The following is a 25,595-nucleotide window of genomic DNA, read 5'->3' as shown; positions in this document are numbered from 1 at the left end:
TGGCACAATACGATTGCAGATCTACGAGCTCGTAGCGCGACACCGAGTGCCGCACCACGAGCTTGTAGCAAATGTTTTTAACTCAAATCTTTGCTTCTGGGGGGGTCCGTGGAACAACATATCCCAACATATTCATATCCCTCACATATCCCTCGCCTCCACGTAAGGTTAGGTAGAGTGTTAGACTATCGAAGTTATCCAGGTTAAGATACCAATGTTCCCCGTAGGGTGCATTGTGCATGCATGCACATGGCTCCGGGATGCGTCGTGCCAAACAAATCTACTGTATATAATAATAGATGTGTGTATTGTAGTCGCCTGGTTTGATTCTTTCGAGTTACTCGTGTCTGTCTGCACTCTACACCATAGGACCTACCCCTGCTTTGCATGAAGGCTATAGGTCATTACACACACGCACGCCACACGCACACGCACACACACACACACACACACACACACACACACACACACACACACACACACACACACACACACACACACACACACACACACACACACACACACACACACACACACACGTGTCTAGAAGAGGGCATCCCTCGCTCTCTCACACCCACTCACACCCTCCATCAGGACAGGCTACCCCAACACTAGGATTAAGACGGTGGGGGGGGGGCCTCATCCTTAGTTCCTATTGATCCTTACAATATCACTATGGCAACCAACCCGCTGCTGAGGGAAGTGAAGAGGAAGAGAAGGGAGGAAGAGAAGGTGAGAGGCGGGAGGTGTAAAAAGCAGGGGTGTTTCAGAGGAATACCCGATTATGATCCAAACCCAAGGATTATAAACCACACGGATAAGATAGCCGTATTAAAATGGAAAAGTGAAAAGGTGAAATAGAGGGTTTTTGTCCCGACAGCAACAACATAATTCTTGTTGTCCACAACAACTAGCTCCAGCCATTGGAAACACGATGGTTATTCCTGTTGACTTGCCTGAACACACTGTGACACACACACACACACACACACACACACACACACACACACATGAGCAGCAGTAATGTTTACACATTGAGCACAGCTGCAGATGTGGATGCAGTACAATGCTTCTGGAACTAGAACATAACACAATGCTTCTGGAACTAGAACATAACACAATGCTTCTGGAACTAGAACATAACACAATGCTTCTGGAACTAGAACATAACACAATGCTTCTGGAACTAGAACATAACACAATGCTTCTGGAACTAGAACATAACACAATGCTTCTGGAACTAGAACATAACACAATGCTTCTGGAACTAGAACATTAACACAATGCTTCAGGAACTAGAACATAACACAATGCTTATGGAACTAGAACATAACACAATGCTTCTGGAACTAGAACATAACACAATGCTTCTGGAACTAGAACATAACACAATGCTTCTGGAACTAGAACATAACACAATGCTTCTGGAACTAGAACATAACACACACACACACTGCCACTGAACATGTACAGTCTGCATGGTGGCCATTTTGCAGTTATGTCATACTTGGTTGTGAGCGTGACAAGCAATTAGCGGGATAATGCCAACCCTTTAACCCATTTTTGACCTGAGACCAGATCCTACAAATGTCTTCTAAATGTCTTCTAAACTAAAGACAGTTTTCAGAAAAAACAGTCAGTGGTTCTCAAACTATTTCATGTCAAGGACCCCAACAACTATATGTAATTGGCCGCCGACCCCCAACTGAAAATATGTTGTTCCAGGGACCCCCCCCCCCCAAGCAAAGATTTAAAAACGTTTGCTGTGAACGAATATATATATATTCAAAGATTTTTGCCACTTTTTCACGATTAAAAAAAAATAGCCGATCTACAAGCTTGTAGATCTGCTATTTTTCTAATATCTAAAGTAGAATATAATGCTTAAAACACCAAAAGGGGTTCCCGTTCTGGTATTCCTGAGTATTACGAAGGCGGTACGTGGCCCCTCGGCTCAAAAACATTGGGGCCTTCTAAGAACCGCTAGCTGCTGTTCCCCCATTAGGACCTCTGCTGACGCACGCATGCATAATACATAGAGGCTGCAACTAAAAGCATGCATACAGGCCATTACTGGACCTAGCCTGGATATGAGAGAGAGAGAGAGAGAGAGAGAGAGAGAGAGAGAGAGAGAGATGATAAATACAGTGTCCCGATATATCTTTTGGGACAATTTTGGCTGATTTGTAAAAAAAAAAGAAAAAAGAAAAGAAAAGAAATGCTGATCTACAAGCTTAAAGCAATGCACACACTTGATAATAATACTGGCTGATTTTACACTTGGCTGCACGCTGAAAATAGCCGATCTACAAGCTCACATCTGATATTTTCAGAGCGCAACCAAACATAAAAGTACTGAATCTACTCTCCACTAGTGCCTCCCTAACATTTTAGTATCGTTTTTATTGGTCAATATATTTAGTTTTACTTGTCGGTCATAGCTTAGTTTTTATGTCCGTGAAAAAAGGTAGTCGACGAACATGTTTCTGTCAGAGTTTTAGTCGACGGAATAAACACTGGTTTGTGGGTGGACAGTGTGACATGTTGTGAGCTTGTAGATCTGCTAGTTTCAGCATGCAACCAAGTGTAAAATGACTTGTGTCTTTTACTCATCTTGTCCACTAGTCTCTTCCTGACATTTTAGTCTAGCTTTTATTTGTTGACAAAATTGTCAATATATTTAGTCTTAGTTTTAGTCATCATAGCTTAGTTTTCATAAAGTTTCCATTTAGTTTTCGTCAGGGAAAAAAGGTTAGTCGACAAACATTTTTCGTCATAGTTTTAGGCGACAGAATCAATGGACGGCATGCTTACTTGGAACAAAGTGACATCTAGGCCGACGCCAGTTCAAAATAAGCACCGCTTCATTCCTTAAAAACATCATTCACAAATTCAATTCATCGCCCACTACCCCAACTGCAAAGTGCTTTTTAATGTAAAAGCCTTTTAAATAGTGACCATCAAATTAACGCTAAAACAATTAAACTTTAAAGTCACGAAAGCCATTAGCTCTCGGTCTATACCGGTCATTTTATCTCGTCTATGCTGCAACTGCCATTATTAGGAAGAAGAATGAGACTCTCTTTTTTTTCCAAAACAATTCTTCAATGAGAAATATGCTGGAGAAAAGAAGAAAAAAAAAAAAAAGCGCTGGAATATAAGTTCAATTTAATTAGTCAGACGCAGGGATGGCTGGACCACAGTTTCCAGGCACTGCTCTACGCAGTACAAATCCCCAGTGTTTGTTTAACCAGGAGAATGTAAAAAAAAAAAGGGACCCAAACGGAGCCGTGAGACCCTGTTTGGGTAGCATTTTTTTTACACTCTCCCGGTTATACTAGCACTGGGGATTTGACTGTGTACAGACAGCCCTCTTCCTTAGCCTGAGTGTCCTGGCCATGTAATGTGAGGTGGCAGTGAGCCCAGCAACGCTGTAAATTATTTCTAAGGGCACAGAAGGGGGGAAAAGAGACAAGAGGGAAAGACCCTGCACCGTCCCGACAGACACAGACGCTGCATGTTGTCCAGATATACGTATTATAGAGGACCTGTCTCTCTAGACTCTAGAGAGCCAGCCAAAATAGTTTGAGAAGCACTGCTCTAGAGTCTAGAGCAGTGCTTCTCAAACTATTGTGGCTCAGCAGGGCACCCCTGAAAATAACTCTCTCATTCACGCGGCACCCATGAAGTGCATTGTTCATTGTTAGAGCCTTGTGTCATATGACGGTATACGCAACTAAATGGGAATCTGACGATGGGGGGGAACATTCTCCAAAAACAGCCGAACTACATTAAGCTCACGAGGTGTCACTCACAACGCTGTTTTTGGCAAAGAGATTTGGTGTAGATTGAAAAAGAACAGATGTCCAGTGCAATTCAGGTCTGTTTCACTAAGTATAGAGGGTGATTAAACTGAAGTGATATTGACGCATTCCAAATATCAAAGTATTCTGGGGCACCCCTGGACTTGCGTCCCGTCACCCACTTTGAGAAACCACCCTGCTCTATAGTAAAAACCCACTGTCCCCCCAAGAGACACAGCCAGTAGCCTACTGTACATATTGTCCAGACATACTGTAGGTCCTGTCTCTCCATATTAAAGAAAAGGAACATGTACGAAATCAGTAAACGCTTTAGGGAGACTACTGCAGCAGAGTGGATCATTATTAAAGACTCCCGAAACCTCTCCAGAGAGTGCGGATGTTTCTTTCATTTCGTTTATTGACCAGAATCTGCACCCAGCTTAACCTCAAGATTACCTCGAGACCCTTTGAGTTGGGCAAGAGAGTTGCTCTCTATAGTAAAGACCAAGACACAGACAAGATAGATGAACCTTTGATCCAGTGGGTAAGGACATTCAGTCACCATGAGACAGCACAGCAGTTAACACAATCCATGCCACCTGTTACCAAAGAAAGTAGTACAGACACAGTAAGAAAAAGTGCTGTAAGCTAGAGCAGATACAGGGGTAAGATCGCAAAAAAACATCAATAATGAAGCAACAATATCCAGTACTATACACCAACACCTGTACTATGCAGAAGAACAAACAAATTGTCGACATCACCAATAATATCCCCACGGTCCCAAAAAGCACAATCGAGTATGTACGCATTGTGTTCTAAACACAATATACGCCAATACTAAATCCTGCAGAACAAAAACAAACATACCATTACCGTACATTCACACTGTAGTGTACAGTGTCCCGGACCAAGCTTACTGTAGGTAGGCAAAAAACTAATAAAATAAAGCATGATCTTAGGTAGATAATTGGCCAGAGATTGGCCACAGATTGCCTATATGCCTACTGTCTGTCCATAGGAAATGGGAACAAGTGCCTGCATAGTAGTAAGGCTGGGAAATGTGACTTCAAATCGATATGACGATTATTTCACTTTTGCCTCTATTGCGATTAGTGAACGATTACAAATAATTATTATGATATTGAAAATAGCAGATTTAAGCTCATAACGTGCCCGTGTGATGCGTTGTGACTGTGAGCTTGCAGAGAGAGCTTGTAGATTTACGTTACTTTTATCACGCCACCATGGTACAACAAAGTATAATATAGTATAGAGGGCTTGTGGTTAATCAGCTTAATCGATCTAATAGAATTATTTTGTTGATAAAATGAAAAAAATTATATTTATCAAAACCTGCTTCTCACTTACTCAAATGACCTACATGAACAAGATTGAAGTTGTTTAGAGCAGTGATTCTCAACATGGGGTCCTTGAGTTACAGGTCTGTAACTCTTGAGAGTAACTCTTCCATCCATTTGTACACTAGTGGTTAGGGCTTTACAATGTAGATTGGGGCCACCTCGAGATAGAACGTTATATCAAATGGGGCTCCTTGGCTTGGCCTATAATGCTTATAAAAACCGGGCGGTCCTTAAAATTAAAAAGAGAAGGAGACAAGTTTGAGAATCACTGGGTTAGAGAGGTTTGGATATATATCTTTGGTGAACAGCCCAGTCATACTGCATGGTGTGTTGTGTTCACACATGTAGAGACTAGAGAGGTGTGTGTGGGTGTGTGTTTTTGGAAGCCTATATCTGCTGTGTGAATAGCGTGACGTCCCAACACTTGGCCAGATGACCAGGCAGCGCTCTCTCTCTCTCTCTGTCTCCCTCCCTCTCCCTCTCCCAGGAGGGATGAAGCCTTTAACAGACTAATCATAATATGCCCCAGTACATCCAACACCCACCTCTCTCTCTCTCTCTCTCTCTCTCATTTCAAAGTTATCAACGTCTAGCCTGTGTGGCCTACAACAGTATAAATGCCAGACAGAAAGCCTGCATGCACACTGTAAACAATCTGAAGGTTCTTATTACTAGTACCAACCAATAACAATGTATGGGCGCGTTCGGAAATAGCGCACTGTGCAATGCAAACTAATAGGCGAGTGCGCTCCGGTGCGGTATTTCCGAACATACAGTAGCCTATATACATTTCGGCCATTTAAAAATAGACGATTTACAAGCTCACAATGCATCGCATCGTGACGCATTGTGAGCTTGTAGATAAGCTATTTTCAAAAGACATTAATACATTTGAAAACTTTAAATGGAACATTCTGCATAATGAGTACTTTTACTTTTAGTACTCTAAGTACATGTTGATGCCAATACTTTTTGTACTTTTACTCAAGTACAATTTGAATTCTGAACTTTGACTTGTAACGGAGTAGTTCTACATTGCAGTATTGATACTCTTGTTTAAGTAAAAACATTGAGTACTTTTTCCATCACTACTGATTGTATGTTTCCACCTGGGTTACTAAGCTGAAGAGACTTTAGTTAATGGGTTTGAAGGTATATTAGGGGACACTGAGACACTGTGTTATTGGTTAGGTGGCTCGATTATAACGACGGGTTGCCTGTCTGTGTGCTCCGACAGTGTTCTGCTGATGTTAAGTTTCGTCGTGGTTTCCTGAGTTTGTTCTGCGTAAGGGTCCCAATACTGTGGTGTCCTGACAGTATAGGCCATAATATGATCATCATATTCCATGTGAACAACACAGTACAGAGCCATTGATTGGTCGCAATGATTTCAGCAGGAAATAGCGCTTTAGGTTTAAACCCGTGCTGTCAGCAGCAGTAACATGACACCGTTTCTCAACCTCGGGTCCGGGGAACCACAAGGGGTCCAAATGGACTGTTATATGGGTCTGACACATGACGCTCATATACTTCACAAGAGTCATGGCTTAACTCCCGCCTGTTTTAAACGATCGCTACATTTACACTGAAAACGTCTACATAAACATTCAGATTTCAAATATAAAGTACTCATCACGTGTGCCACGGGTGTTCGGAATTTGCGGGGACAGCGATTAGCATTGCAGCATTCCTCGTTGTTTAATAAAAGGCATTTTTATCCGAGCTGTTTTTTTTGCCATTGGCTTTCAACTACGCGCCCCTATCGGTCGGGAGGAGTGTGGCATTCTGAAACACTGGGTTTGTTCGATATAGGCACGCTGACCGCACTGCCAATACAGACTAATAGGCGAGTGCGCTCCTGGTGTGCAACTGTGACTTTTCCGAACGCACACAGTTTGAGGAAAAAGTAGCCGGGGCGCTCGGATAAACATGCTTTTTGAGTGGTGTAAACCACTCCTACAACTGGCTGTGTTAGTCTGTCTGTGCAAAAAAAATGAGCATGGTTGATGCTGATTGGTTGATGCTGATTTCATTACGTCAGACATTACGTCAGAACACAGCTGATCAGGCTATATAATACCTTACACCACTCAGTTCACACGGGTGTGATTTTTATTAAACAACGCGGGATGCAGCAATGCTAATCGCTGTCCCCGCAAATTCCGAACACCCGTGGCCCACGTGGTGAGTACTTTATATTTGAAATCTGAATGTCTATGTACACGTTTTCAGTGTAAATGTAGCGATCGCGTAAAACTGGCTTCAGTTGCGTCATGACTGTCATGATTTATGACAGTCATGTTTCAGGGCTAGGTCTGTCTGTAACTCTCTCGTAGATTGAGGTCTCAGAGCAAATAATAATAATAATAATAATAATAATAATAATAATAATAATAATATCAAATGGGGGGGGGGGGGTTAAATGAGAAAAGGTTGATCACACTGACTTACAGTATATGCTAGCCTACTACTGCGGTGTGCCGGACACACGCGTCACACACGCGTGCACGCAGCCAGACGGCAGAGGCTGTGTGTGTGTGTGTGTGTGTGTGTGTGTGTGTGTGTGTGTGTGTGTGTGTGTGTGTGTGTGTGTGTGTGTGTGTGTGTGTGCGCGCGTTACACCTCAGCAGCATTAATAGGGGGAATAGACCTAACGGCCGGTACAGTAATAATGACAGCCTGTGCTATCATTTTACGCCCCACCACCACTACACCAACCAACGGCTCCATACAGTAGCCTATAGCTGATGACGATCGAGCCAACAACACATCCCTGGCTGACTGTCTGTCGCTGCATGCGTTGCAATGCCAGGAAATCTCTGCAGCATTTTCTCATCTCCTCTCCTCTCCTCTCCTCCTCTGGTACTACAGAGAGGCTACAGTAAAAAGCTGCTGGTATTACGCAGGGCTGCTGGCGGCTGTCGATCGATAAACGAAACCCCGTTTCGTTTCTCCCTCCTCTCCTCTCCGACCTGCTCTCTCCCCCTCCTTGAATACTAGTTCGTTTGACATACCAACCCCAACACGGGCACACGGCACACAGCACAGTACACAGGGGGGAAGCCCTCCTTCAATATAAATCAGCCATAATCTTTACAAAGGAATCACTCACTGACTCACCCGATGTTGCTGAGCGCCTGCTCGAAGAGCTCCGTCTGCAGTATGTTCTGAGGCGGCGAGAAAGCCCCGTTGAAATGAGAGAGAACCGAGCTACAGAACTGACGCAATGTATCAAACTGCATTTTCTCAACCCGTTTCTGCCTCTTCTTTTCCGCCTCTCTCTCTCTCTCTTTCCTCTCCTCCGTTTCTTTATCCTCTGTAATGTAATGGAACCCTTTTTCCTTTCTTATTCCCCCCCTTCTTCTTTTTTTCCCCTTCACAAATTATACATCCACCTTGCAGGCAGCGCTCGTCAGCTCAGCTCCGGTCCGGACAGACAACCCCTGTCCCTGGCCTGGCCTGGCTCGTATCTCCCTCCCCGCGGGGCGCATTAAACCAAACGACGCCAATCAAGTTCCATGTTTGTTCTCTCGTTTTTGGCATCACTTCATGGTTGTTTGGTGAGAGAGAGAGAGAGAGAGCCCGCCGTCCTCCTCCTCCTACTCAGTACGAGATGCAGTCCTTGAATTCAGTCATAAATGCTCCCAACTTGAACCGAATAACCGACAATAGAATGCCGGTGGTAAGGAGCCTTCTTGCTGTTTGTCCCTCTCTCACTGTAGCGAAATCTCATCTTGATCGAGGAGGCACGATACGAAAAAAGAAAAAAAGAAAGAAAAGAAAACGCGCTGGGAACCGTCCCATACAGTCATACACGGTGACCAGAAAAGCATGTCCCTTTCAGTTTGCACTGCTGCGCCGCCTCGCTCGCATACTGTAACTGTACAACACACTGCACTCATTCAACTCATATTTCCCCTCGTTGTTGCATGTAGGGCTACACTTTACTTACTAAGCTCACACACAAACACACACGCACGCTACACTGCACAAACTACACGCATGCATGCACACACACACACACACACACACACGCACACACACTTCTACTACGTACGCGTTCATTCGTGCACACGACACGACGTACGTCGCGTATTTTTTTTCTTTCTTTCTTTTTGGTTTGTTCGTTTCATTTTGCCATCTCCCCTCCTCTGCCTCTGTTCGTGCGTTGGTTGGTTCTCTCTCATACGACATACAATCGTGTCTGTACACAGCTGTACACACGCGCACAGCAGAGATGCTGTCGTCAGTGCTTTTTGCCCCCCCCCCCTCATATCTGGCTCCAGCCCATCAGCCTTCATAAGTAATAAAGGAGCAGGACAAGGCTTCATAATACCCGTCTGTGGCACTGCATGGTGGAACCTGGAAAGTAAGTGTACATTTACTCGAATAGGCCTATACTGTCAGGGCCAAATTAGCCATTGGGCCGGTGGGGCCGCAGCCCAGAGGCCCTTCAGGGAAATTGGACTGTGCGGTACTGGGTTTGAGGCCCTCCTGGGGACCTTCATTGGCTGTTGATTGTGTTCAATTTAGGTCAAAAAGATGATGAAAAAACCCCGGAATCTTGCGCACCCGCACAATATGGGGATTGGGGACCCCAAAAAATAGTGTCCCCGGGACCCTCGTGGGGTTAATCCGTCCCTGCCTAACTGTACTAAAACCTGCATATGATTGAGCCGAGTCCCCCAGTCAGGGCTCATAACCAAATGGACCCTTACGGGTCCATTTGGTTTCATTTTACGCTCTAGTCTCAAGTGTTACATTATTGTTAAACATCTGCATTACTTAATTTACAAGAAATCTACACAATTAGAGAATGTAGAAGAATTGTTATTTTGATCAACGTTTGCCAACAGCATTGAATTGTGAACAAAAAGCCAACGACAACAAAATATTCTTCAGTTTGGGGTGAGGCTAAATCCCATCAGATGGTGGTCCGTGGCTCACCACTGGTTTAGCCGATTCACAAGTGCAGCTGTAATGCAAACTTTGAGCTTGTAGATCGGCTATGTTCTGCAAAAGCTTCCCCCACAATAATACAGATGCTGGGGTTTAAGTACAATCTTGAGGTAGGGCAGGCTATTTAAAATGTCCAACACTTTACCCCTCTACATCTCTGACTGAGGCAAATATTGTACTTTTTGACATGACGTTTTTGTAGTTGCTAGAAAATCGACAAAATAGAAAAAAATCACACCCGTGTGAAGTGAGGGGCGCTCTTATCATCGTACATCATCATGCATCATCTCATACTGGCCAATCAGAATGCCTGTTGCCACAAATTTACGTCATATTTGGCGTAGGGGTGGGGACAAGATGACGTACTTTTTCCCTTCATTGTCAACGGCATTTAATGTTTGTGTTGCAGACATTTTGTGGGGACAAAAGCTGTATATAGTGTAGGAGGGGCTAGCGCCCCTCAAAAAAGGGCCAACATAAGTTTTACTCACAATATCGCCATGGACCATTCCCCATGAAAGGGTGTGAGAAGGTTCTTCTCCAACCTCTTACTGCAGTTCACATGCAGTAAGCAACAGTAATGTAACACAGGGGTTCTCAACCCGTGGGTCGCGACCCCTCGGGGGGTCGCCAAATTATTTTGGGGGGTCCCCAAATTATAAAAAAAAAATAATAATAATCTTTTTCTTTGCAACTGAATGGCTGGAAAATGGAAATGAAGAGTTTACATACAGTACACATAGTACATGCATACACCTTCCCTAATGATTATATCTGGTTTCAGTATTTATTTATGGTGTATTGTCTATATTATTAAGGTTATTGTAGCAGTCAAATTATATTGGGGGTCGGGAGGGGGCGGGGCGGGGCGGGGGTCCCGAGACATTGCCAAAGCATTTCCGGGGGTCCCCGGCCAAAAAGGTTGAGAACCCCTGATGTAACGCACGCACAACAAAATGATGGGCACGCACAAAAAAATATTAATTTCCTACTTTAATGTTTAATTAGTGTAATTAGCTGCAGCTTTGCGTTGTCATCATCAGTCGCACATGTTTATGCCGTGCTCATACATACCTGACATGCAACCACACAGTCACTGCTAGAAGTGGCCTGCACTGCTTAACCCATTTTGGGCGGGAACCTATTTTGGTGTTAGCATTATGTTATGCTTTAGCTATTGAAAAATAGCAGATCTACAAGCTCATAGGTCTGCTATTTTTGAGTGGTGTAAACCACTCCTACAACTGGCTTTGTTAGTCTGTGCAGAAAAAATTAGCATGGTTGCTATGTTCACCCTGTTCACCCGGGTGTGATTTCATTACGTGAGACATGATTTCATTACGTCAGACAGGCTATATAAGACCTTACACCACTCAGTTCACACGGGTGTGATTATTTTTAAATTGAAGAACGACTGACATAGAAACATAGCTTTTTCAGAAAACTGTCAGGATTTAGAAGACATTTTTAGAATCTGATCTCAGGTCAAAATGGGTTAAACACCACAGGATCCTAACAAATAGCATCAGTGAGTAATGATCTTCTAAATCCCAGTGTAATTATTGTTTTTCCATCACCGGCTTCACCCAACGCTGCAGTTGTCCTGCATGGTGTATCTGTGTCTGTTCATTCAAATGACACGTCCAAGACCAAGACAAATTAGGAAGCCTTCCCAAGTTGTTTCTCCTTATAACCCATTTAGGCCTGACGTCGAAATTTAAAAAAGGCTCAATATTTGGTGGTGCTCAATATTTCATGTCAAGAACCCCAAAAATGTTATGTATTTGGTCGCCAACCCCCATCTGAAAATATGTTGTTCCATGGACCCCCCCAGAAGGAAAGATTTGAGTTAAAAACGTTTGCTCTGAAAGAATATATATTATAAGATATAAGATTTACGCCACATTCTCACGATTTTTCAAAAATAGCAGACCTACAAGCTCATAGCGCGGCACCAAGTGAGCTTGTAGATCTGCTATTTTTCAATAGCTAAAGTATAACATAATGCTTAAAACACCATAAGGGGTTCCCGCCCAGAATGGGATAAATAGACTGTCAGTCCACCCTCCTCCTCTCTTCAGCGGAATAGATCCAGGAGTTAATTTAAACATTCTTTAAGATTAATGAAAGTGGTTTTTGGTGCTTTACGCAGTACTGGCTTCTATTTATGGCTGCTCTGCTATCCATCATCAGCATTATCCCGTGGATTTTCGGACAGCCAGTTTCCTGTTGTGTCACTGCGAATGCGAGCACTGCCAAAGCACAGAGTCATTCACCACTGCATCCATATACCAAACTCTCAGCCATACGATCAATTCATGTAGCCAGTGGTGGAAGAAGTACTATTTATTTTACTTATAACCGAATGCTGGCGGCAACATTATATTAGCCAAAAATAGCAGATTTTACAGGCTCACAACACGTCGCATCGTGACGTGCTAAAGGACTTCACAGGGCAGAATATTTTCAGATGGGGGTCTGCGGCCAAATACATATTCATTCGGGGGTCCTTAACATGAAAGAGGTTTGAGAACCACTACTTTAATCCATATACAAATAGTCCAGAATTCCCTTTTTTCCAGCAGTGAGTGTGCAGGGCCACTAAGGCAGGACCATACAGTATGTGTCTGTGGGCTGCTTGCAGGGACTGACCCGGTTTATAGCAGTTACCTGATATCATCTCGGTCACGTGGACCGAAACCTCATATGTCCAAAAACTGGTACTTTTCAGGAAATCCAAAAGTAGCAGATCGGATAAGAGCTTTCTGCCCCGACAGCAACGATATCACAGTCTCCACAGAGGAAACGCTCCCCTTCCTTCATGCATTGCTGCCCATGTGACCATGTGACCATGTACCCATGTGACCTTGATCATTTACCTTTACAGAGCTGCGCTGCATTTCAGGCACGTGCACACACACAGACATCAAAGGGGGCTTCTTGTTTTACAGGCGGGTAAAAGGGCAGGGGCGCTGCCCTTTTACCCGTCTGTAAAACAACTGCCCTTTCCAGACCACAAATGCAGCATTTTCCATTTATTATATGGTGAAAGAAATGCAAATGCCACTCCTTTCCATGCCATATACCGGAAGGCAGCATTTAGGAGAATTGCTTTTTTCCCCGAAGTCTCCTGAACTTTAGCCTCGCGTAGCCAGACAACTATTCCACAATCTTCGAATGCTATATACTATATAGCATTCGAAGATTGTGGAATTATTATTCTACCATATAAAACCATAGCACCACCAATACCCTTTTCATGTCGCGCACCACAAGGGGTGCACGCACCACAAGGGGTGCACGCACCACAAGGGGTGCACGCACCACAAGGGGTGCACGCACCACAAGGGGTGCACGCACCACAGTTTGGGAACCACTGCTATATAGAGTCTGGAACTACACCGAGTAAGGAAGCTGCCATTTCCTTTCACAAAAATATATTTAAAAATATCTTTACATTAAATGTTTTTATTTCCTTTTCTGCTAAGCAAAGAGCTATGCTTAGGGGTTAGGTTTATATTAGGGTAAATTTGCATGACTGTAAAGACGAAACGGAAGTGGGGAGGAGGAGTCTCCACTTCCGCATGATTCTTTACTCATGATAGAACTTCCGTTGCTCCAGACTGTATGACGGAAGCATTTGAAAATTGCAGGAGGCAATAGTCTGGCAACGCATACAGGTAAAGCTGTCAACAATTGTAGTGGAGTGCAAAAAATGTATACTGTAAACTGGAAGTCTCCAACTTCAACATGTTTCAAACTATGGCTCAACGAGATGCTCTCCACTGCTAAGCTGGAACAAATTTGTCATGACGGACAGAACACACAAGCTAAGTTCCAAAAAATGTGGATGCCATTCCTTGCAGTACTTGACAATAGTTGAGTATACTGTATGATCTGTATATCTGGCTGCTATGGTGCAAACGTGCATCTTTCAATATTGGACTCATAACTATCCCTGCTCTCTGATGGTCATCGATCCCACCCATATGCCCCTTAGTTGTTGTTTTTTTTTTTTTTGTAGGAGTCAAACATTACAATCTTTTCTTCTGAATAGAAGTTTAAAAAAATGGAAATGCTCAAATAAAGATTAGGTACATACAGTACGTCAAAATCGTACGCAAGTACGGTAAATGTACTTAGTTTTTCACCACTGATAGAGGCCTGGTTCTAATAGATTGGTTTAGTCTTAAGGTGACTCACTGGCATGAGACCATGTCAAGTTATCTCACATGTGTAAAGGATTGAACAAGGATGCATGACAAGGAAACATTTTTTTTTCTTCCTGAAATGGCATGCTGCCTAGATTTCTGCTGTGGGGACAGATTTAACTGAGAGCATGTAGCTAATGTACTTTATTATGTCTCTCTCTCTCTCTCTCTCTCTCTCTGTGGAAGGAGAGAGAAATGTGCCCCCTAGTGGACATAAATGCAACCACATGACTTGACAGCAGTTTTAAGAAACTAGTCGACTGTAAGAGAGATTCACAAGCACAGCATGTATGTGTGATCCCTGGTCATCAGATGCAACGTCTCTGTGAGGTGAAGAAGAGGGCATTTAGCACGTGCTGAACACAGCATGGGGTGTTGTTCTCAGACACATTTTAACAGAAAGACACAGAAGAAAAGCTGGAGTTGCATGGACGGTGCATTGTTGAGTGCAGGACAGGTGTACGGTAGCTGGACTTTGGACCCACAAATGGGTCCCCACAAATATTTGGGCCCTGCCCTTTATTTCTTCTTTCTAATTATTTGATCGGCCCAAAACATTGCGTTTATTGTCATGATTTGTCACAACAAGAGTTGGCTTTGTCCGAGGCTTAAAAGGACTTTACATAAATACTTTTTGAAACGTCTATGGGAAAAATGAATGGGAAATTCTGTGTGTGTGTGTGTGTGTGTGTGTGTGTGTGTGTGTGTGTGTGTGTGTGTGTGTGTGTGTGTGTGTGTGTGTGTGTTGTAATCAGTATGCTGGTGACATACATACATAAACAGCACAGCACAGGGAAGCAATCAGCGAGGCAATCACACGTGACTCTTAAAAAGAAACGCACGCACAGTCGCACACACTGGTCCGCACCGCGCACGTTAAGTACCCACACACACAAGCTCAGGATGCAAGCACGCACGCTCGCACGTGCGAGGCACGCTGTAGCAGCAGCCTGCTGTTTCGATCTTTAATTAGCAGTAGTTGTCGTATAATAGTAAGAAATACATAAACCAACTCCTTACCGCGAGACACGCACACACACACACACACACACACACACACACACACACACACACACACACACACACACACACACACACACACACACACACACACACACACACACACACACACACACACACACACACACACACACACACACACACACACACGAACATACTCATCAAATGCATCACTTACTTCACAGTCACACTGTTTTTTTTCTTTTCATTTTCATAATAAAATACATACTTGTGTGTGTGTGTGTGTGTGTTTGTGCGTGTCTGTTATAGAATAATTGCTGAGCTAGTGCCAGGTACAAATCAGCGCCTGTGTCCGTTACGGGCCCCTGGGGGCCCCTGTGTCCGTTACGGGCCCCTGGGGGCCCCTGTGCCGGACTCTAAAGACAGGGGCCTTGACTCGCTAGGAGCCATCGCTTCTATGCTTGATTTGAATTGCCGTTTTCCACCTGCGTAGCCCTGCCAAAACCTCAATGCTAAAAGCCTCTTATGCAGCCACGTGAAAACAGCAAGCTAGGCAGCTTTTATATACTTCTGAGATGCAGTTTTTTGTTTTTTTTACCAGGTAAACAATTTATTTAACCCATTTTGGGCGGGAACCCCTTTTGGTGTTAGCATTATGTTATGCTTTAGCTATTGAAAAATAGCAGATCTACAAGCTACGAGCTGTAGGTCTGCTATTTTTGAAAAATCGAAGAACGACATAGAAACATAGCTTTTTCAGAAAACTGTCAGGATGTAGAAGACATTTTTAGAATCTGATCTCAGGTAAAAATGGGTTAAATCTAAACAATGGCAATAAAATAAAAAACAACCCCCCCCCTACATTTGGTGAAACGCTCATTCCAAAAGACGACACCCCTGCCATTTATATAAGCTGTTCTCACAAAAAGCAATTATAAAAGAATAGCAGCAGCTTCCAAGCGATCAACGAGGCTGTTGAGGACGCACAACGTCCTCATACTGCACGTACACACACACACACACACACACACATACACAAAACCATGCACGAATGCACACACAATGCACGTTGACCATTTTCAACCTGGTGACTATAATATATTCAAAACCTGTTTCAAAAAGCTTCAAAATAATACAAAAAATCTTCAACTTTTCCAGAATATAGAATATCTCTACACTCTCACGCTGTGAGATTGTAGATCTGTTGTTTCATATATCTTTTGTTGAATACACATATTTTTGACCATAATGACTGGCTAAAGTATGGATGCAACTAATTAACTAATTTTAACTAATTAAAATGTTGGACTACCTCCAAAGGCACGAGACCCAGAACGGGGCTCGGACCTCAGGTTGGGAAACACTGATGTAGGGCTTACATTTTTAAACCTGTTCCCAAATAGCGAAAATAGTAGATCTACAATCTCACAATGTGCCAGAATGTGAAACATTGTATGCTTGTAGAGGTCATTTATTTGGGAATGATCTAGTAGTAATAGTCTAGAAACGCGTAAACGGCCTCTCAAGGCTGTTTTCACACAATTTCAATTTCCACGAACACATTAATCCATAAGCCATATCTCCAAACCTGGTGAGTCAAACTTCACACCCAATATTACATTGTGTAGCTACGATTCTCTACTTTTATATTATGAATTGTTTAAACAGTGTGTGTAAAATCCAGCCACATTATGCTGTATAAAGGCCATATATAGGAGGTCGACAGCCCTGGCATATACAGGTAGGGCTTAAGTGGTTTAAAACTGACCTGTCTGGCCCCGAGTACCTCCCGTTGTCGAGGGACGCTTGCCGGGGTAGCAGCCGGCCGCCGTGAGGTCTGCTTCGGTCGGACGCTGGTGTCAAGTCCCCTGAGCTTCCCTGGTAAGGGTACAGAGACGGGTGGTCCTGCAGTTTGGCCTTCTTTCCCTGCGGCCCGCCCTCAAACTGGCCCGGGCCGTAGAACCACGCTCCCGATTTGGTGAGGATTTCTTGTTGTTTTCGGCACAAGTTGCATACCCACATAACCTGAGGGGGTGGTGGGGGGGGGGAGGGAGAGAAAGGAGAAAGTCAGAGGTTGTTTTGGAGTGGCAGCAGGGGCTTCGGCACAGGATTATTGTCTTACATGACCTATGATGGGTCTGTAATGGAACGTATCATCCATGTCGGGGCAGAAACCTTGCATCTTCATGTTTCGACGTTTTATGTTTGTTTTTTGTTTTTCTACCTGCTCTGGTTCTCCCAATTTCCTGAAAAGCAACGGTTTTGGACATACAAGGTTTCCTACTCGACAGTGACGATATTATATATGCGTACCATCTATCAAAACGTAACAGGACACCTGTGAGGCATTGTTCATTAATATTGACGAGTCAGTCACGCTGAGATGAGGTGAGTGATGGAACGTCTCATACACATACAGTAGCCTTGGATATCGTTGAGGAGGAGAAACATGTTTGGAGTTTCAGTCAGAAAGTGGTACACTTTAGTCTGAAAGGGTTTTGGGGTTCTGTGAGTTCAATACAAAAACAAGCTGTATATTTCTCTCAAACAAAAGCTCTTCTGTCAAATCAAACATTTTGAGGTATATTTCTTTATTCTATACAGACGAATATACTGAAAATATCACTGAAAACTGTACTGGTTCATATCATTTCAAATAGACCTGTCTAAACGCACAACGGCACTGCATCATTTGTACCAACTCAGAGATGGCATGCTGATGATCGATTACAGCAGGGATTCACAAACTGCGTTGCGTGCACCCCCAGGGGTGCACCAGCTGCCTCTAGGGGCTGCAGGACATTAGTAATGTACAGTAATGGTGGGGCTGGTGTTATAAACTATACAAAACTACTAGCCTAATACATTATTTCAAAATTCCACATTTAGTTTAGTCCGTATCCTGTGAGTTCTCTATCCTGATTGGATAAAATTGGTATCCCGACCTGAAAATGCATTTTCAGTTTAATAGAGCTGGAGAGACATGTTGGAGAGACCCCTGATACTGAACAAACACTCTATAGCAATGAGTACTATCACAATATATAGAGCTATTGAACACTTATATTAACAACACGTAGCCTACTCCACCTTTAATTGGTTTTGAAGTCAAGCGATTGCAGTAAATTGATGCCTCAAGACCAAAACACCAACATCTCCCTCAGCCCCAATATAGCCCCTTTAGGCTAGTGGCTGAGATGTTTGGCTTTAGTGTTCCCTTCCCTTGCGGCTTTGCGCGGGCGGCCTGCGTGGGTTCGAATCCTGGGCGTTACACCACCACCACACTATCACCATAAATTCAACAGCAGACAGGAGCCCTGATCACTACGCACGCACGCACGCACGCACGCACGCACGCACGCACGCACGCACGCACGCACGCACGCACGCACGCACGCACGCACGCACGCACGCACGCACGCACGCACGCACGCACGCACGCACGCACGTGTGTGTGTAATAACCTATTACACACACACATACTGTACAAAACACTTCCCTACACGCCACGGTTTTGCCACCTCCTTTTCTCTGCGGGTCATTTGACCATACAGGTGCATGTCAATAACTGGCTGTGCTGTCATTCCCTAAACAGAAGACTCAACACAGTGTATTCACATGTTGGCCATCATGTGATGTACACATTGTTATTTCGATAGTGTATCATTATTCTAGACTGATTATGTATCAGTCTAGAATATATTATATTATGCATATGTATGCTAGGTTCATTGTTTACGTGAGGCTGTCCTCTCTGCATTCTATGATCACATTGCTGGATATAAGAGCATCTGCTGAATGCCTAGAACTACAGGCTACTGCTAATATCTTATTTTCAAAAGTTACAGTTGGGTATCCGTGTGCGTGCGTGCGTGCGTGCGTGCGTGCGTGCGTGCGTGCGTGCGTGCGTGCGTGGACAGGGAGCCAGAGGCAGTGATTGACGGGCCAGACAGCCAGTGGAGTGGCCAAGCCAGCGGTTACTGCAGAGCCCCTCGGTGCTGAGTCAGTGAGTGCATTACTGTTATTACTGTGGGAGGGAGGCGCCCACAACGAGCTCACTGGGAGGAAGAAATACTTAGAAGGCCTTTTACTGAACAATATGGCACTACCACAATATAAAAAAAACAATGCCCAGCTGTTTAAGTAAAAGTACAAAAAATATTGGCATGAAAATACACTTACAGTAGCCTATACAGTACCAAAGTCAAAGTATTACAATTGTTAAGAAATTGCCAAACTTCTTCGAAGAGACAATCGACGGTACAAGTTCACAATGTGTCATGATGCAACACATTGTGAGCTTGTAGATCTATTTTTTTTATATATTGTATAAGTATAAAATGGAGGAACACTTAGATTGCCATCTAGTGGTTCATTCCTAGTAGTGCAGTGCCAGGGCAAGTCACTGTTTTTAGACCCTTCTCATAGGGGTCACACAGAGACGAAACCGAAAGCAGCATGCAGTCTTAGCAGGGGCTGACGATATTTCGCTTGCACCAGAAACGGTAAAATGTCGGGCGCGATGCGATCAATTCACATGCGAACCTCAGATGGATTGGTCAAAAACAAGGACTTTGTAGCATTTTTCAGAGAAAACAGCCATCAAAGAAACTACTTTGAATGGATTCCAATGGCATGCATGCACACTCGTCCTTGTGCTGGGAGTGACGAAGGCATTGCAACATGGACAGGATTACAGGTTTGGTTTTTAGCTTTAGCCGGTTGATATGATATAAAGCTTATAACCCGCGATATCGCGGGTTTGGCATCCTATACGGGTAAAAATTATAACCCGCGATATCGCGGGTTTGGCATCATATACGGGTAAAAATTATAACCTGCGGTATCGCGGGTTTGGCACTGTTAGTGTTAAGAACGTTAAAAAAATCCAAATCTGCAAAGTAGCTTTAGTTGCCTAAATCTGTCAAGTAAGTGTAGTGAATTAATGAAGTAATTGTTGGTCTCCTGGATCTAACCAAATTGAACTGAGGTGCACTGCTAGATTCACACAGTACAACACAGAGATGACAATATGTGGTGAATAAGAGCCACCATTAATGCTGATGCGGCTTTTTTTTTGTTTTCCACAGAACCAAACAAAGCTGCCTCCATGTGTGTTTTTGCATTAGTGCCAACCCAACCTGTCTGTCTGTACCCCGCGTTTCCTTCTCCTTCATCCTCTGCTCTCACTCTGCCTCTCTCCTCTCGTGGAAAACAAAAAAAATGATGCAGTACATGCACGCACGCACACGCACGCACGCACACACGCACACCACCCACTTCTTTACACCTGTGCGTGTAAACCTGTGATGTGACAATAAAGATGATGGTGATTCTTTGCGCAGCATGCCAGCATTGCAGAATCAGAGTTTAACTTGTGCAGGAACAGCGTCAGCATCAAGTGCTGTGTGACAGCTGCTGTCGGTAGATGTTTTTCATGTACTAGAGTATAACTGTAGCCTATACGCTACTCACCAGGGGTAGGTAAGCCAGGCACGGGGGAGGGTGCCTACATTGGCACAGGGGAGGGTGATCACTGGCACACTGGCATAAGTGAGAGAGAGAGAGGTTTTTTCATTTAAAATTAAATAAAGTCCCCCATATAGAAATTGCATTCTGCGCATAATTCTACATTCATTCAAACTCCTAACTCTGACTGGGGATAAAGTCTGGGAGAAAATATTATGTGAAGGAAAATATATCTAAGGAAGAAAATAAATAAAGGTTGTATTTGTATAGCCATCAGTTGGAAATATTATATTTTGATGTCGTTTCAAAATGAAACATAATGTTGATATGGCACACTGAAATGAAAATATGGCACTCCATGTCAAAAAAGGTTGCCGACTCCTGGCTTTACATGTTTATTTCATAAAGTACGGACACAAAAATGGACTGACGACCTAGCAGACCACAGTCCCAGGAGCTCTGGGCCTGACACATTTTTCCTCCATCGAGCGACATGAAGGCTGTTTTTCCAAATAAGTAGAGCATGCTAAAGTTGTATAGCCCATTTAGTTGTTGTCAAAAAGATAATTCTAAAGTCACAAAACTCTCTTCATAACATCATTTCACTCTCCCTCTCTCTCATTTTGTTCGCTTGCTCTCTCTCTCTCTCTCTCCTTGTCTCTCTGACTAAGGTCTCACCCATTATCTCACAGGGATAAAAAAATATGGACCTGGACATGACTAGCATGCGTGTGTGACGGAGAGAGAGAGAGAGAGAGAGAGAGAGAGAGAGAGAGAGAGAGAGAGAGAGGGAGAGATGCTACCTAACCTGCCACTGATAAATACAGCCATTACCAATATATCTTTCGGGACAATTCGGGCTGATTCGTAAAAAAAAAATAAAGAAAAAAAAATGCTGATCTACAAGCTTAAAGCAATGCACGAACTTGATAATAATACTGGCTGATTTTGCACTGCATGCTGAAAATAGCCGATCTACAAGCTCACATCTGATATTTAGAGAGAGAGAGAGAGAGTTTATGAATCGTAATGTTACAATGACACTCATGTGAGCAACGTACGTGACCATCTCAGATGAAGGACACAGAAAGGTACACAAAGTTCAGACTTCCCATCCCTGTTCCCTCATGCTGGCTGTGCCTTTTATAGAGATGTCGTTTTGGATTTGACCTTCGGGACCTTCTGGCCCAGAACTAAACATGATTAATATTGAATGCTACTCAAAGTACAGCGACTATTTTGTGTCTTAGTCTAATATCGTTGCTGTCGGCAGAAACATCTCGTCTCTTTAACATTGTGTATTTTCTCGTGAATGAATACGGCTACTACTTGATCATACTGCAGTGTCAGACGAAAATATCCATATTAACCCATTTTGAACTGAGATCAGATTCTAAAAATGTTTCTATGTCAGTCGTTCTTCGATTTTTCAAAAATAGCAGACCTACAAGCTCGTAGCGCGCCACTCGGTGGCGCGCTGTGAGCTTGTAGATCTGCTATTTTTCAATAGCTAAAGCATAACATAATGCTAAGACCAAAAGGGGTTCCCGCCCAAAATGGGTTAATAGCAGATCTATGCTCGAAACGCGGTGCGAAGTTTCGGGCTCGCCGACTCGACTACTGTAATGGTGTCTTTACAGGTAACGAATCGATCAGTCGACTGCAGTTGATCAGAACGCTGCTGCTCGACGAGTCCTCACTAAGAAATGTGGATCATATTGCTACAGTTCTCAGAACTATCCAGATCTCTCAAGTCCTCTACTGTCTGTTTTCTGTCCCCAGAGTCTAAACCAAAATGTGAAGAAGCAGCGTTCAGCTTTTTTTTTCCTGCAGCACATATCTGGGACAACCTCCCAGAAAACAAGTCTCAAGTTCTTTTAAATCAAAGCTGAAGACTTTCCTGTTTGCTGCTGCCTTCCATTGAAGTTGTTTATTTAACATGCACTGGAACTTTACGCTCTTAATATTTTGTCTAAAGGCACTTTTAATTGCCTTGTTTAAATGTGCTATACAAATACACTTGCTTTGCCCTACAAAATAAAACAGACAGACAGACAGACAGACAGACAGACAGACAGACAGACAGACAGACAGACAGACAGACAGACAGACAGACAGACAGACAGACAGACAGACAGACAGACAGACAGACAGACAGAGCCATTTATAGAAGCGACCATAGGCACAGCTTAAAAACAACTAGTTAATTACTGCAAAGCCCGCTCCTTACACCATAGACCAGCTCCTTTACAGATTAGTACAGGCCTATACATCAGCAATGACCTACATATTTACCCCTCACAAGTGCAATTAACATAGAGTCAGTGCCTGCACAGTTCTCCAATCTGCCAATAATAATTAGCCGTGTTCCCAGCCCGTAGCCTGCTCATGCCTAGTCCTTTGATCTCATCAGTGCATACCTAATGGCACATTAGTATTCCAAAAAAACAGGCCTGGTGGAAGAAGTACTCAGATTAAGAAAACCTTTACTTAACTCTAAAAGTATAGTGCAATCCTGAAGGATATTTAATTGCTTAACTTAAGGGTTTCAGACGTTGGTGGAAATAAGACACAGAGGGCCCCATTTTCTCCATGGCTAAACCCCTTATCCCTACTAAACTACTTTGCCTTTTTTACTATTTTGAAAAACATTTTTGAATAGTTAAAATACCCAATCTACATCGACACGTTGTGAGCTTGTAGACTGGCTATTTTAACTATTAAAACATGCTTTTCAAAATAGTTTAAAAAAATGGCAAAGTAGTTTAGGGATAAGGGGTTTAGCATGGATGAAAATAGAGCCCAGAGACTTGAATTTCATTCAACTCGATCTCCTTGTTGACCAAAACGTTCCCTCCATTTCGCAGTGTCCAAATTGGAACTGGTGTGACCGCCCCAAAGGTTCGTCTATATCCCCGGACCAAAATATCTGTTCCCTCCTATACCTTACAGTGTGTGGTAACAGAGACGAAATGTTTTTATAATCGTCATTGAATGCCCGATCTGCATGTGTACAAGAGGACAGGCAACGCGGTTCACCCCCCACCTCCCCCCCGCCCCCGGGCTAGGACAGAAAGAGGTGTTGAAGGTGCGTTCAGACTTGGATGGTTAGAGCGGCGCCATTACATACAAAGTCAATGCAAAGACGAGAAATGCGCGAACGGGCGCGGCACAACCTGGCGCAGTAGACGGGACGAACCGAGGCGAATATATATAAGGTCTCATTCCTCATGGTTTGTCAAGCAGATCCACAAGCTCACATCATCACAGCTCTTAGCATCTTACACATGTGATGCATTGTGAACTTGGCTATTTTTGAATAGACCACATAAAAATCACACCTGTGTGAAGTGAGGGGCACTCTTATCATCTTACAACATCGAGGAGGGAATTCGGTATAGCTTGGAGCAGCTATATATGTTCCTTTATTCAATGGTCATCTAATCCATGTCTATTCACTTATAAGAACAATTCTTTTTTTCAGGATAGAAACTTATGAAATAAAGAACAAAGTCTGTTTTAAATTAATTATTTAACTAATAACTAAAGCTATCAAATAACTTTAGTTGAGTAAAATGATTAATATTTGCCTCTGAGAGTAGAAGTATTAAAAACATATTCAAGTACTCACGTAAAGTAAAAGTACATCGAAATTGTATTTCATTAATTACAGAAATGTAATTGCTTACTTTCCCTAAAAACAAGCCAGTCATGCACACAGGCCAAATGAATGCTGAGAACACTGAGAGCCCAATATCAATGTCTGGATTGAATTCACACCGGAATAACACCTGTACAGTACATTATGTTTGGAGTGTCAAGCATTGGGGACAGTCGCCCTACAGGGGGTCAGAGCAGAGGTTCTCAAAGTGGGGTCCGGCGACCCCCAGGGGTCCATGGAGGAGTGCCATGGGGTCCCCAGTCAAATCTGTTACCTTGGCTATTTAAAAATCACACCTGTGTGAAGTGAGGGGCGCTCTTATCATCGTACATCATCCATTAATTGTCAATGGGAATTTAATCTTTGCGTATAGGACAAAAATAGCGCATTTGCTCGTCTTTTAATCTTTGTGTAGGACACAAATAGCCTATTTGCTTGTCCACACATGACGTAAATCCTCCAATCATTGTCAATGGGAATTTAATGTTTGTGTAAGATGAAAATCTACACTAAAGCTACACTATATAGGAGGGGCTAGCGCCCCTCGAAAATAGCAGATATACGAGCTCACATTGCGTCACTTTGTGGTGCGCTGTGAGCTTGTACATCTGCTATTTTTGAACAGTTTTGAAAAATCTTGAAAAATGTTTGCATTAAACACAAATGTTCTCTACTGGGGGTGGTCCACAGCCAAACATATCAATTTGAAGGGGTCCTAGGCCTCGAAACTAAGAAGTTTAAGAATCACTGGGTTAGAGAGATGGCAACTTTGCCTGGGAACAACCCCCTGCAGTGCAGGCTGTTGGTCCCATGGCCTGATCAACCCAACAACTTGGAAGGCATTGTTTTGTTGTCATGTTTCTCTGAAATAATAAGCTGTGTCCACGTCGTCAGTGTGGTGTGAAGAACATCCTATAGTCTCTCACTCACAGGAGAGCCAGGACGAGTCCTGTTGTTGCATCCGAGGGGCTCACTGGTGTCATGGTGGTGGAGGTAGTAAGGGTCTATACTCACAGTTTGGACTTTATCAAACTAACAATACCACAGGGTAAAAAAAAGACTTTGTTACAAGTGAAAGTCCTGTCGAATCTTACTTCAGTCAAAGTAACAAAAGTATTATCATCAACATTTACTTAAAAGTACTCAA

The 25,595-nt window shown here is 43.3% G+C and overlaps 1 protein-coding gene across 1 annotated transcript in view; it reads right to left on the bottom strand.

Moving 5' to 3' along the window:
* The window catches only part of LOC306925126 (regulating synaptic membrane exocytosis protein 2-like), a 203,526-nt gene that overhangs the window by 121,272 nt on the left and 56,659 nt on the right, over positions 1–25,595 (bottom strand). The window contains exons 7-9 of the mRNA XM_079503808.1: positions 17,087–17,343; positions 8,288–8,377; positions 3,339–3,444 (exon numbers count right to left, since the gene is read on the bottom strand). Of these exons, the coding sequence (XP_079359934.1) occupies positions 3,339–3,444; positions 8,288–8,377; positions 17,087–17,343 (453 nt within the window). The remainder of the gene's footprint in view (positions 1–3,338; positions 3,445–8,287; positions 8,378–17,086; positions 17,344–25,595) is intronic.

Source organism: Electrona antarctica (assembly GCF_951216825.1).
Source record: "Electrona antarctica genome assembly, chromosome: 6".
In the NCBI taxonomy this organism is placed as follows: domain Eukaryota; kingdom Metazoa; phylum Chordata; class Actinopteri; order Myctophiformes; family Myctophidae; genus Electrona; species Electrona antarctica.
Note: the sequence above shows the minus strand (reverse complement) of the source record. Positions and strands in the feature narration are given on the sequence as shown.